Source organism: Sinocyclocheilus rhinocerous, unplaced genomic scaffold, assembly GCF_001515625.1.
Source record: "Sinocyclocheilus rhinocerous isolate Xijiao unplaced genomic scaffold, SAMN03320098_v1.1 scaffold148, whole genome shotgun sequence".
NCBI lineage: Eukaryota > Metazoa > Chordata > Actinopteri > Cypriniformes > Cyprinidae > Sinocyclocheilus > Sinocyclocheilus rhinocerous.
In genome coordinates this window covers 2,674,548-2,687,349 of record NW_015653472.1, presented here as the reverse complement: position 1 = coordinate 2,687,349, position 12,802 = coordinate 2,674,548, and the positions used below count along the sequence as shown (strand labels likewise).

Below are 12,802 nucleotides of genomic sequence, written 5' to 3'. Positions count from 1 at the left end.
ACTGTCATTCATATTGAAGCAAGATATGTGGTTTAGCATGACATGGATAATTTCTGGTCTGTAGGAACACTGGCAGCGTCCCGATGGCATGCCGGCAACCCGGGAGCACCTGATGATGGTGCTCGCGGACCTCGATGACATCTTGATCCGTGCCTCGCATCACACAGAGATGCGCTCATCCAGTATCTCAGGGGTCCGCATGGATATCGCTGTGCCTGACTGACAGGAATAGATTTCTTTTCTCTCATACTTTCCTCTATGCTTTGCTTATCTGCTACTTTTCTCTTCATCCAAGCTTTTATGTATTTCCTTCTGCCTATGCTCCAGTATGTTTTGGTCTACAATGGTTTCAGCTTGCACCCAGATGACGTGCTCTTCTGGCAGCTCCCGGAGCAGTTCAAAGGGGATAAGGTAAACACATGGATGGGTTCAGGCCCGCCTACCGCTGATCCCTCAGGTTGTCTGATCCACATTAGACGTTACTGAATCACTACATGAGCCAAAGGTGGGATCGATGGGCGAGCCAAAACATCACTTATTAGTCTAAAGCAACCAACCTGGTGTATCTAATCACGTCATGTCTAGAGCGTTTATTACTGTGGTGCTGACAGTAAGAAGTGCTGCTGTGGAATTAAGGGTAGAGGTTCATATCTGAGATGCTTACTTGTTTTATTGATGTTTTGCTAACCTTTGAGTAACTTTTTTCTGTTGTAAATGTTGCCTTGGTTTAAAAAGGAAAAAAAAGAAAGAAAAGAAAATATGAATATTGATAATCGTTTTGAATGTGTCATGATATGACAAGTTTCCAACAGCAAGTATTTTGCTCTATCAGTGCTGAATGTGAAACTGCTATGTGAAACAACACTCTCAGCCTTTCAGAATATATTTAATGTTTAATGTTCAGTTATGTGCAGCAGGATTTTAGACAAATGAGATTTTACTTGTCCTGTCACTTGTTGCATTTGTGGCTGGTTAGGGCATATTTTGTTTTATTTATATACAGTTTTATTTTATTTTTGAGCAACCACATAATGAAACAAAGTAAAAAATAAAGCCATTATGAAAAACAATCTGACGATTAGTTTATTTTATTTAATTTGTTTTACATTTTATTTCTCTTTGAAAATAAGGGGAAAAAAACAGCAGCAGTAGGTTTATTTAATTGTCATTTTAGGCAGGTTTTGCATTTGGAGTTATGATTCATGTAAAAATGTCAAACATTCTTTTTTGGTTCTTATGTAGGTTGGTGCATATGGTGGAAAGCTGAAATACACCATCTCCTATGTACCAGGACCCCGAGGTTCTCCAATAGAAGATGCTGATGTTCAGATTATTGTAAGTATGATAGCAGATTTTACGTGCATGTTATAGGCTTTCTTTTAAGATTTGACCCCTGTTGGTCATCACTATTTCTACAGGGTAATGACATCACGCTGGTGGCACGGCAACCATGGAGAAGGGGGCATGGAGCCAGAGAGTCACAGGACTTTGAGATTGTTTTCAGAGAGGTGAGAACCCATACATCCATACTGTCATTCATATTGAAGCAAGATATGTGGTTTAGCATGACATGGATAATTTCTGGTCTGTAGGAACACTGGCAGCGTCCCGATGGCATGCCGGCAACCCGGGAGCACCTGATGATGGTGCTCGCGGACCTCGATGACATCTTGATCCGTGCTTCGTATCACACAGAGATGCACTCATCCAGTATTTCGGGGGTCCGCATGGATATCGCTGTGCCCGAGTACACTGGCCTGGCCCAGGCTTTGGAGGTGGAGCAGTGCCAGTGTCCTCCTGGTTACCATGGTCTGTCCTGCCAGGTAGGAACAATGCAGCTTTGCTCTGTGACCCACTAGATGAATTGTAAAGGCTTGCTTCCATGCAGTGATGGTGATGACAGTATTACTCAGTCCAGACTTCTGTTCGTTGTCTCTGTGTTCTGTAGGACTGCGCTCCTGGATACACTCGCACAGGAGGGGGCTTGTACCTTGGCCACTGTGAGCTGTGTGAATGTAACGGCCACACGGACTCCTGTCACCCAGAGACTGGCATCTGCACGGTATGAAGCTTTACCAGCGGTTCTTCAACAAAAGTGTGTCCCAGAATGTTTTAAAGGGATAGTTCACCCAAAAGTGAAAATTCTGTCATTAATTACTCACCCTCATGTCGTTCCAAACCTGTAAGACCTTCGTTCACCTTTGGAACACAAATTAAGATATTTTTGATGAAATCCGAGAGCTTTCTGACCTTGCATAGACAGCAATGGAACTGACATGTTCAAGGCCCAGAAACGTAGTAAGGACATCATTTAAATAGTCCAAGTGACATCTATGGTTCAACCGTCATTTTATGAAGCTACGAGAATACATTTTGTGCACAAAGAAAACAAAAATAAAAAACTATCCCTTTAAGGGATGAATGCAGTCAAATTTAAATAAGAGTGTTGCTCTCCTTTTAACAGCTTGTCAACTTGAACAGTACAGTATACCAAATATATGTATTTATATAATACAGTAATACAAAATCTAACACAGTAAAACAATTTAATAAATATTTAAATGATCTAAAATTGCATAAATTAATGAATGAATAAATTATATTTAATCAAAATAGTTCAATTGCGTCCAAAAAAAAGTGTATCTAAAAAGTGTTATATACTATACATTTTAAAAATAATATTAATCGCATCATAACTAGATAAATAAACAAATTAATTTTACTCACCCTCTTAAGTTGAGCAAATATGTAAACAAAATAATATAATTACATTGCACTACTTACTATTATAATAACAATTAATTATGCATAATTACATGCAAGTTACCCATTAGCCAAACCCTAATCCTAACCCTAACCATATAGTAAGTGCATGTAGTTAATTAATATTACTCAGTACTTATATGTATAGTTACACTGTAACAAGGACACCTTAAAATAAAGTTAAACCAAAAGATGTATTTTATAGATTGAATACATATTATAAACTAACTAAAATCAATCAATATATAAATATATATTGCCTTTACTCACCCTCATAAAAGTAGTCCATACCACATGTGATATCTTTTTGATCCGTAGAACTGCCAACACAACACCAAGGGTGAGCTCTGTGAACAGTGTGCTGACGGCTTCTTTGGAGATCCAACTGCTGGAACCCCTGAGGACTGCCAAGCATGTGCCTGCCCCGGCACTGACCCTGACAACCAGTTAGTCTTAACATATACCTCTGTAAACCTTACCTGACCCTGCCAGCTCCTGTTTTCACAATATCTGCCTCACTTGTAGGAATGATTTTAATAGTCATTTTATGTGTAGGTTCTCTCGTACCTGTGAAAGTCTGGGTAACGGAGGCTACCAGTGCACTGCCTGTCAGCCCGGCTACACTGGCCAGTATTGTGAACGGTACGCTCACGCTTCCTGTACTGTTACAATGGAATTCAGTTGTTTAGATGCTATTATTGTCATCACAATTTTTAATGTGACACTCTTCGTTCTTCATAGCTGTGCGCCTGGTTATGTTGGAAATCCACAAGCAAGAATCCCCTGCCGTAGTGGTATCTGTTCATTTACTATTACTTTTAATGACCCCATGAAATAAAAAATGATTTTCAGTCCAAGTCTAGCATCTATTATACTAGTGAACTCATAAAAGTTGACTAAATTATGCACATGAACACACATATACTCATAATACCACTTTGGAAACCAGTAGCAAATTATGACTAATTGGCAGTTTTAAAAAAGGGGGATGAGCCTTTTCTGCCCTAACTTCCTGTTTCAATTGGTATTACATCAACACAGAAATAAAAAAAATCTTTAATTGATTTCATGGGGCACATTTATGGGCCTCTGCATTTGTAAAACAGCTTTTCTATCGGACAGATTCTAATACAATGTGTTTGTATGTCATCAGTTGCTGCGTCTCTAGTGGTGAAGGTGTATCCAGAAAGGGTTCAGGTGGCGCAGGGAATCCCAGTCACTCTCAGGTGCCAGGTGTCTGGATATCCACCACACTATTTCCACTGGTCCCGTGAGGATGGACGCCCAATCTCCAGCACAGCAGAGAGACGCAGACAAGGTACTGCCCACATTCCTACAAGCATGTTCAGATGACTAGTACGGGATCTCTCAAGACGTCACAAATGAATCCCCTAGAGAAACCAAGCATCAAAAATAGAATCAAATGCTCTGTTTCATATTGCATATATCCTTTGTGGATAAGCAAGCACCTTAATACATTGCGACCAAACCCAAGTTAAAAAATAGAGTAAAAACTGAGATATTAACCTTTTCATTCCATGTCGCAGGAGAGGAGTTGCATTTCCCCAGTGTGCAGCCTAGTGATGCTGGCATTTACATCTGCACCTGCCGAGACCAGCGCAGCTCCAATAGAAGCAAAGCAGAGATTGTTGTTACAAGTAAGGCATTTTTTCCACTTACACAAATTTAAAAGGCTTCTCATGTTGCCAGTGTAAAATCTTTACGCCAGACAAATTGATACAGCTTGTGAATGAATAGCTAAACTCAGATATATTACATTTTGTACTCAATAACTAAATCTCAGAAAATGCGTTTTCAGTCAAGTCTAATCCAGCACCTGAAATAATTTGTTTTTCTTGATACAAATTCATGATCTTTTTTTTTTTCATACTCCCAAATGGTGTTGCAAGCTAAAATCTTGAGCAAAAAGTTGAAGCATTTTTGGGTCATGAATATTGGAAACTTAGATGATGTTCATTTTGTTATGTGACTCGCATATTAAAGCAGGTGTACAAAACAGACTCCCATGAAGACTGACAGCAATTTAGTCGTATTAAACGTTTGATATAAACGTTTTCTCAATGGCAGCTTTTAGTTCAGAATATTATGCAATTGCACAATGAAACATGAGCAGAACAAATTTTGTGCAAATCGTTCATAAATACATTTTCATGTAAATTGTTGTATTCAATTCAGTGAAACATTTTAGGAGTGATTTACACAGAAATTGTAATTTGTATACTGACGTTCTTCATGAAACATGAGCAAAAATTTCTGTGCAAGTCTTTTGTAAAATATTTTACACAAATCGCCACATTGCATTAAATATAAAAATGTACATAAAAATGGATTCATATATTATTTGCAAAAACATTTGTTCTGCTTGTGTTTAATGGATAAGGCCTAGTCAGTTTACTAACCTCCAGACTAATATGCATTACATTCATGCATAGTGTCCTTAGTAGCGGTCAGTGAAATCAGCTGCGGGTGTCATTGGGTGTTGTCATGGTGGTGGTTCTGTGTCAGTCTTCTTACTAGTTGGGGGTTTGTATCTTAATTTCCGGGCATGTTTACTGTCATTTCCCTCCTGCGGTGGTCTTTTGGGGATAGGTGGTTTATAAGGTAGGGAGGTGTCATAAATACTGGGACTCGTCAGCCAGAGGTTCTGCAGGCACAATCCCGTTCCTGACTCCAAGATGTGATTCCACCTCTATTTTGTCATGGAAATGTTCTTCAGTCTTGTATTCGAAAATGGTGCTATTAATAGTGCAGTAGCTGGAATGTTGACGTTTTCCATGAGTGTCATATTTTCCATTTCAAATTGTTTCTTTTTCTTCTCTCTTTTTGGTCATCTACATGGATTGGAAACTGCCAATGGTTTTGGCAGTGTAAATATATATACCTTTTTTTATTATATATTTTATGTTGCGGCATTTCAGATGCAACCATTTCTTAAACGGTTTTGTAAACTCAATTATATTTAGTAGTATTTAGAGACATTTCATAGATAATGCCTTCCAAATGTTACCAACAGTGATGTGTACTGTAGTTATTGCTTAGAACTTAATTCCATATTTATTTTGACTGGTTTGACAAACTGCTGTAAAAACAAAAACTTTGGTTTACATTTACAAACACAGCGAGTAATATAATGGAAATTATGTTTATGTTGACTTTAAGGTTTTATGTGTATGTTATAACAGATTTCAAACATTTTTTCATGCATTTGTGTTTTTGCATTGTTTTTGTTGTTATTCATTATGTATGTTTTACACTTGAATGGTGCTTTATCTTTTTCCTTTTTTGATTTTCTTTTTAGTCAAGCATGTAGGTATATTCAGTTATTTCAATAATTAAAACAATATTTAATTTTGTACATTTTGAAATGGTGCTGAATCTTGAGAAAATGTTTTTTTTACATTATGATTTCATTGTATTTGATTTGTCTAAACTGTGAAATGTATGTACAAATTACTCTTTAAATGGTGAACATATTAAAAGAAAAACAGGTAAAACACTATCGCTCCATGGAATGAAAGTGAAACTGAAATCCTAGGATAGATATGTATCAATCACAAGCTGTATTCAAGGCGAATACATTATGAATGTTTATATCGAGGTAAAGCTTTTACATATGTTGTGTTCTGATACTAACCTGCATGCTTTGATTTCATCTGAGTGCTGTTTCCTCCACTCTTTTTTTAATTACACAGACAGTGTTCTTACCTCACACTCATTTTGAAATGTCTTCTAAATGTGCATTGATTTTTTCACTAGGAAAACTCAATGCCCTCTTTGATTCTCAGTGGGGCAAACTAATGCTTGCCATTTTACAGCATCTATTCTTCATGAACTTTTCCACCATTGTCTATAGTCTCACATGACAGGTACTGTAAATCAATGATACTGGAGCATAATGGTGTAATTGGGAAGAACTTCATTTACCTTACTAAAAAAGCCAATGAGAAGCTTCCTTGTACAAATAGATAAAAGGTAAAAAGTTAAAAAGAAATCATATCTGTATCATATCATATTTGAGACTTTTTATATTTTAAATTTTGAAATGTGATTTAAAATTTGACATGTACTGATGTACTTAGTAAATGAATGATATCAACCTCAGGCATTTTGGGAGATATTTGCAGCCATCTGTTAAAGCATGATTTACTTTCATGGAAATATAAGATGTAAGCTTGCTGAAACTTATCTAGAGATAATTTAGTCCCCACCTATTAAAGTATTATTTCACGGCAGAAGAAATGCAAGTCGTTGCACGCAAGTTCTGGTGCTCAAAAGTCTTGAAGTCTCTGAGTTGAGTGGCATATGCTTTAAATCACGTTGAAATGCTTGGAGGCACCAGTGCGCCACTCTCACTGAACCTTCTGGAGACTCACTTGACAGTATCTGCCTGTCCATCATTCACAGAGGCTTCTCAGTCACAGATGTTTTACACAGCCTATGAGATGTTTGAAGGACATAGAAAGCGTAAGTCCACATGGTTCTTTACCTCCATACCTGGAAGGACCCGTTTCTTTCACGCATGCAACCTTCACGCCCTGCATGCTTTTACCATCTCAAGTAGTGCCCAGGTACAACCAAACTACGAGCACAGTGCTAATTTCACCAAAACAAAAAACTTTGTAACCACCACAGTTTTAAAGATATTATTTATTTTTGTTAATCCTGTTTGTTACCATGTTTTGCTCACTTGTTGTACATGTGTTGAGTTGTACACAGGAGCATTACTTGATCTGGTTAAGCTTTCATGGCTCATATGGGTCCATTGAAACAGTAAAGCTGCATGCTTGCACACAATGGGGACTTCTCTCTGTTGCTGAAGTGTGTCTTGTATGATTCTTATTTTATTACTAAATGGTCTGTAACACAGATATATCTTCTTGTTGTTATATGTGACCAAACCACCAAACATCACACTTGTCACCTGTAACAGAGAGGGGTCCCCCGCACATTTCATCAGCCCAGTATCATGCTTTTGATATGCAAGACTATGTTGAGGTATATCAGATATCAAATAACATACATTGTTTTTCAAAGATCATACTGTCTCATTTATAATGGTCATCACTCACGCTTACATGTCCAGTTTACATGTTTCACTTTAGTATGAATTTACATGGCTTATGGTGATCGATGGATAGGTAGATAAATAGATGGTTAGATAGCACATGGGTGAGTAGATAGATTGGTAGAGAAATGGTAGATAGGGAAGTGGGTAGATAGATAGGGTACAAGTGGGTGGATATATAGATAGAGTAGGTAAATAGGGTGGATAGATAAAAAAGATGGGTTTATATATAGACAGAAATTTGTGAGGGTAGAAAGATAAGTTGATGAATAGGTGACTAAAGGTGTGGATAGTTGAGGGGGTGCATAGATGTATAGACCGATAGATGGGTGGGTAGGTAGATGGATTGAGTAGATTGATAGGGTTGGTTAGATGAATTGAAAAATAGATGGGTGTATAGATGTGTAGATAATAAGTGGGTAGGTAGATGAGTAGATGGTTGGGTGGGTAGATTAGATGGATAAATTAGTAAATTGGGTAGAAGGATGAGTTGAAAAAATAGATGGTTGGGTAGACAGTTATATGGTTGGGTCGACAGATGTGTTGACAGAGATGCATGGGTAGACAGATGGTTGGGTGGATTGACCGATATGGAGACATAGATGGGTGAATATATAGATGTATATAGATGAAAGTGGCTGGGTAGATGGATGAGGTCAAAGATTGGTAGATAGACAGCTAGATGGTTAGGTGGATAGATGTGGAGATGTATAGACAGAAGGGTGGGTAGATAGACATGAGTAGACGGAAAAGATAGGGTAAATAAATAGATGGTTGGGTAGATGAATAACATGGAGTGGGTAGACAAATGGATTAGGAAGATAGATGGTGTATACAAAGATGGGTTGGTAGATGGATAAATGAGTAGACTGGTAGGATTGGGTTAGATAGAGGAGTTGAAAAATGGGGGAGTAGGCAGTTTTGTGGTTGGGTTGCTAGATGTGTAGCCAGCTAGATGGTTGGGCGAAGGGATAGCTATGTAGACAGGTAGATGGATAAGTTGAAAAATAGATGGGTGGGTAGGCATGGATAGTTGAGTAGGTAGATGGTGTAGACAGTGATGGGCGGGTTGATGAGTGGATGAATAAAGGGGTAGGTAAACTGCTATATGGTTGGGTGTATAGACAGAGAGATGGGTGAGTAGACAGCAAGATGGTTGGGTGGATGGATAGATGTGTAAACTGTTAGATGGGTGGGTAGATAGATCTCAAAATGCATAGAACAAAAAGTACGTTTCTGAGTTATGGACCAAAATGAGAACTCTATTTTTGAACCCAACATGGAAAAAGTAGTGCTCTAAATACCAAGGCTAAATGAGCACTGTTCAGTCACCGAGAAGCAGACCGGAGCTTAACACAGAGTTTACACAGACCAGTAGTCCGCCCTAGTTGGTGAAAGAAAGCTTTCTTTTGCTCTGTTGCCCTGGAATCCCTATAGATCGAGGGCTCTGCGTCCAGCCGAGTTGGCACAGACAGCAGTGAGGGCCTTGCCCTGCCAAGCCCCGTCTGCCACTTCTCATCTCCTCAAGCTGGCTGCCAAGAGACATGATTTTACCATCAGCTCTGGCAGCCAGACACACGCTGCATATGCTGTCACACCACTATCACTTCATAAACACTCTCACAAACAGACCTTTCCCAAATGTAGAACTGTTTTAACTCTTCAGAGTTTTCTTCCCATTTGCCTTTTTGAAATTGTAGTGCTTATAATAGAGACCACACAGTAAGATAAATGTAAAAAAACATGATCAATTAATTAGCATGACATTTCATAGCATTTAGACCATGAATGAGAAATCCATTTCACTGAAAAGGTTCTTGACCTCTTGCGTTGTCGAGAGAGGGTAAGGTCTGTTCTGAATAGGCATTATCTATAATGACTGGTACTCCAGTTTGAAGTGTGCTACTCCTGTCTGTGATTAACTGGTTTCTACCTCACTGTAGCTACTGAAGGGGCCCAGCCAGTGGCCACAGTAAATCCACCTGTGCTGACAGTCAAACAGGGCCAGCGGGCAGAGTTCCGCTGCACAGTGACTGGCAACCCCACACCTGCTGTGGAATGGATAGGTGAGCCAATCTACATTTGAGAATATAAGTTCATAATTAATTTGTGGTCACCATGATTATGCTAAGTAGGACATGGTTATAGGACGTGTGATCTTATATTGGCCCTAGAACAGCAATCCTGCAAAAGAAGGCCTTTGTGAAAAAGAAGTACACTTCAGTACTTATTATGGAAAAAAATATACTTTAAAAGAATATTCTTAAGTGTGTATTGAATGCAATGTTTTCAGACACTTAGTTGCAGTTAAATAAAAAAAGTATTATATATGTGACCCTGGACCACAAAACCAGTCTTAAGTCACTGGGGTATATTTGTAGCAATAGCCAAAAAAACATTGTATGGGTCAAAATTATCGATTTTTCTTTTATGCCAAAAATCATTAGGATATTAAGTAAAGATCATGTTGCATGAAGATATTTACGGTAAGAAATTTACGAAATATCTTCATAATTTTTGATTAGTAATATGCATTGCTAAGAATGTCATTTGGACAACTTTAAAGACGATTTGCTCAATATTTTGATTTTTGTTGCACCCTCAGATTCCAGATTTTCAAATAGTTGTATCTCAGCCAAATATTGTCCTATCCTAACAAACCATACATCAATGGAAAGCTTATTATTCAGCTTTCAGATTATGTATAAATCTCAATTTCAAAAAATTGACCCTTATGACTGGTTTTGTGGTCCAGGGTCACATATAATATTTATATTAAATGCAATTTGATTAACTTTTTGACCCACTTAATTAAATTTAATATTGAATAACACATGACAGTTAAAATGATAAATCAAATACTTTACATGTATTTTATTATGTTAGTCAACACAACGGAATAAGTTAAACAAAAGCACAACAAAAGATTCTTAAAACCTAATGATTTAAACCCAATGATGCTTGTTGCTGAAGAATGTTGTTGCTGGACCAACAAGGGTGTTGATCGAGGAACGTCCTACCTTGAAATCATGGAAAGCATTGTTTGTTGATGAAGATATATTGAGTTTTCAATCTGGTCGTGTGGTTAGGTATTCCCACATAACATGAACTATTGCTTCCTGACTCCTGGAATTCTGTCTTATAATATGGTGTTTGTCAGGAGGTCCCGGAAAGCGAATCGGCTCAAAAGTCGTCATTCGTAACGGGCTGCTGACCATCCCATCGGTGGATCACTTGGATGACGGCGAGTACATTTGCAAGGCCCTGAACACACATGGCGAGCACACAGCCCGAGGAGTTCTTCATGTTCAAAGTACATGTCTGACACCAGAATGCTTCAAGATTTACAGTGTAACAAGCTCCCGAAGCTGACAAGTCAGTTCTCCTTTACTTTTTAACTGATGTTTCAGGTACAAGTCAACCTCACGGTCTACCCCACGTACAAGTGAGCCCTCCACGGGTGGAAATTCACGAGGGTGAGACTTTACGGTTGTACTGCAGGGCCGTTGGCAGTCCCACCCCTGCCCTCACATGGAAGAAGAGAGGTGGTTCACTGCCGCCACAGGTGAAAAACCAATTTCTCCTTTTGTCATTCATCCTGTTACTAAATCAGGGTTGTGCCATTGGTCAGATTTTGCCTTGTTTTGCCTCCTTTGAGTTTTTCTTTCTGTTTCATCCCATGTTTTGGTGTTTGTTCAGGCAATTCCTTCTCACGGTTTCCATCAGTTTAAAAGCAACAGTCTCGATGTGTTACAGAGACGTATTGAGGAGCTACAGGTCTGTCCATTTGTCTGATGTCTGTCTCACACGTCCCATCCCACCTGTCTCGCTTCACTTACCCTCACCAAAATCTATGTGAACTAAATGCATGATTCATTTAATCATTCACGTGACATCCATTAGATTATTAGCCAAAAAAGCATTGCAGATTGCTTATTTGAGTACAAACATTATTTCGTTTGCTCTGGTAAACAGGTGTGCTGGTTTTAGTTTTCAAAGAGTATGTACAGTGTGGTGCAAAAGTCTACATTGTTCACCCAAAAAAATTAAATTTGATGAAAACCCTCAGGCCAAACGAGATGTAGATGAGTTAATTTCTTCATCAGAACATATTTGGAGAAATTTAGCATTACATCACTTGCTCACTAATGGATATTATGCAGTGAATGGGTGCCGTCAGAATGAGAGTCCAAACAGTTGATGGAAACGTTACAGTAATCCACAAGTAATGTAAGTAATCCATAAATTGCATGTTTGTAATAAATAAATCCATCAAGACATTTTTGACTTGAAACCATTGCTTCAGCCTAAAATATGAGTCCTCTATCCATAATATTTCTTTCTCCAGTGAAAAAGTGATTTGTTTCTTACAAATGCGCAGCTTTTCATTTCACAAGACATTAATTGATGGACTAGAGTCATCTGGATTACTTGTAGATTATTGTGATATTTTTATAAGCTGTTTGGACTTTCATTCTGATGGCACCCATTCACTGCAGAGGAATCATTGGTGAGCAAGTGATGTAATGCCTACATTTCTCCAGTTTTGTTCTGATGAAGAAGCAAACTCATGGTGAGGGTGAGTACATTTTCAGAACATTTTCATTTTTGGGTGAACTATTCCTTTAAAGCAAAGGATGTACAAACCAATACTGAAATTCATTTACATTTTACAATTGAACTTTGGACTCAAATTGTTATACTCCTATAAATGTATTTAAATTAGAAAAATGGCTAAATATAAAGCCAAACGGAAGCAGTTTTCCAAGTGGACCCATTTTTTTTTTACCCCACTGTACATGTTTTTGCACTGTTCGATTTGGGTTATTCGAGATATGAGACATGGACGACCCGTCCCATGCCTCTGGAGGGCTTTGGTGTATTGCGTACCTTGTGTCTTTGTGGACTGGTTTGTTCTGCCTGAGAGCATTGCTGCATTGTGTCAGCCTTTCC

General features: G+C 38.3%; 1 protein-coding gene across 1 annotated transcript in view; it reads left to right on the top strand.

Moving 5' to 3' along the window:
- Positions 1 to 12,802, top strand: part of LOC107716070 (basement membrane-specific heparan sulfate proteoglycan core protein-like) — a 107,246-nt gene that overhangs the window by 69,462 nt on the left and 24,982 nt on the right. Inside the window, exons 39-52 of the mRNA XM_016522390.1 lie at positions 1,243 to 1,335; positions 1,419 to 1,508; positions 1,593 to 1,823; positions 1,949 to 2,062; positions 3,082 to 3,209; positions 3,319 to 3,405; positions 3,505 to 3,557; positions 3,917 to 4,081; positions 4,311 to 4,421; positions 7,117 to 7,248; positions 9,793 to 9,915; positions 11,010 to 11,162; positions 11,260 to 11,414; positions 11,549 to 11,626. Coding sequence (XP_016377876.1) covers positions 1,243 to 1,335; positions 1,419 to 1,508; positions 1,593 to 1,823; positions 1,949 to 2,062; positions 3,082 to 3,209; positions 3,319 to 3,405; positions 3,505 to 3,557; positions 3,917 to 4,081; positions 4,311 to 4,421; positions 7,117 to 7,248; positions 9,793 to 9,915; positions 11,010 to 11,162; positions 11,260 to 11,414; positions 11,549 to 11,626 — 1,713 coding nt within the window. The remainder of the gene's footprint in view (positions 1 to 1,242; positions 1,336 to 1,418; positions 1,509 to 1,592; positions 1,824 to 1,948; positions 2,063 to 3,081; positions 3,210 to 3,318; positions 3,406 to 3,504; positions 3,558 to 3,916; positions 4,082 to 4,310; positions 4,422 to 7,116; positions 7,249 to 9,792; positions 9,916 to 11,009; positions 11,163 to 11,259; positions 11,415 to 11,548; positions 11,627 to 12,802) is intronic.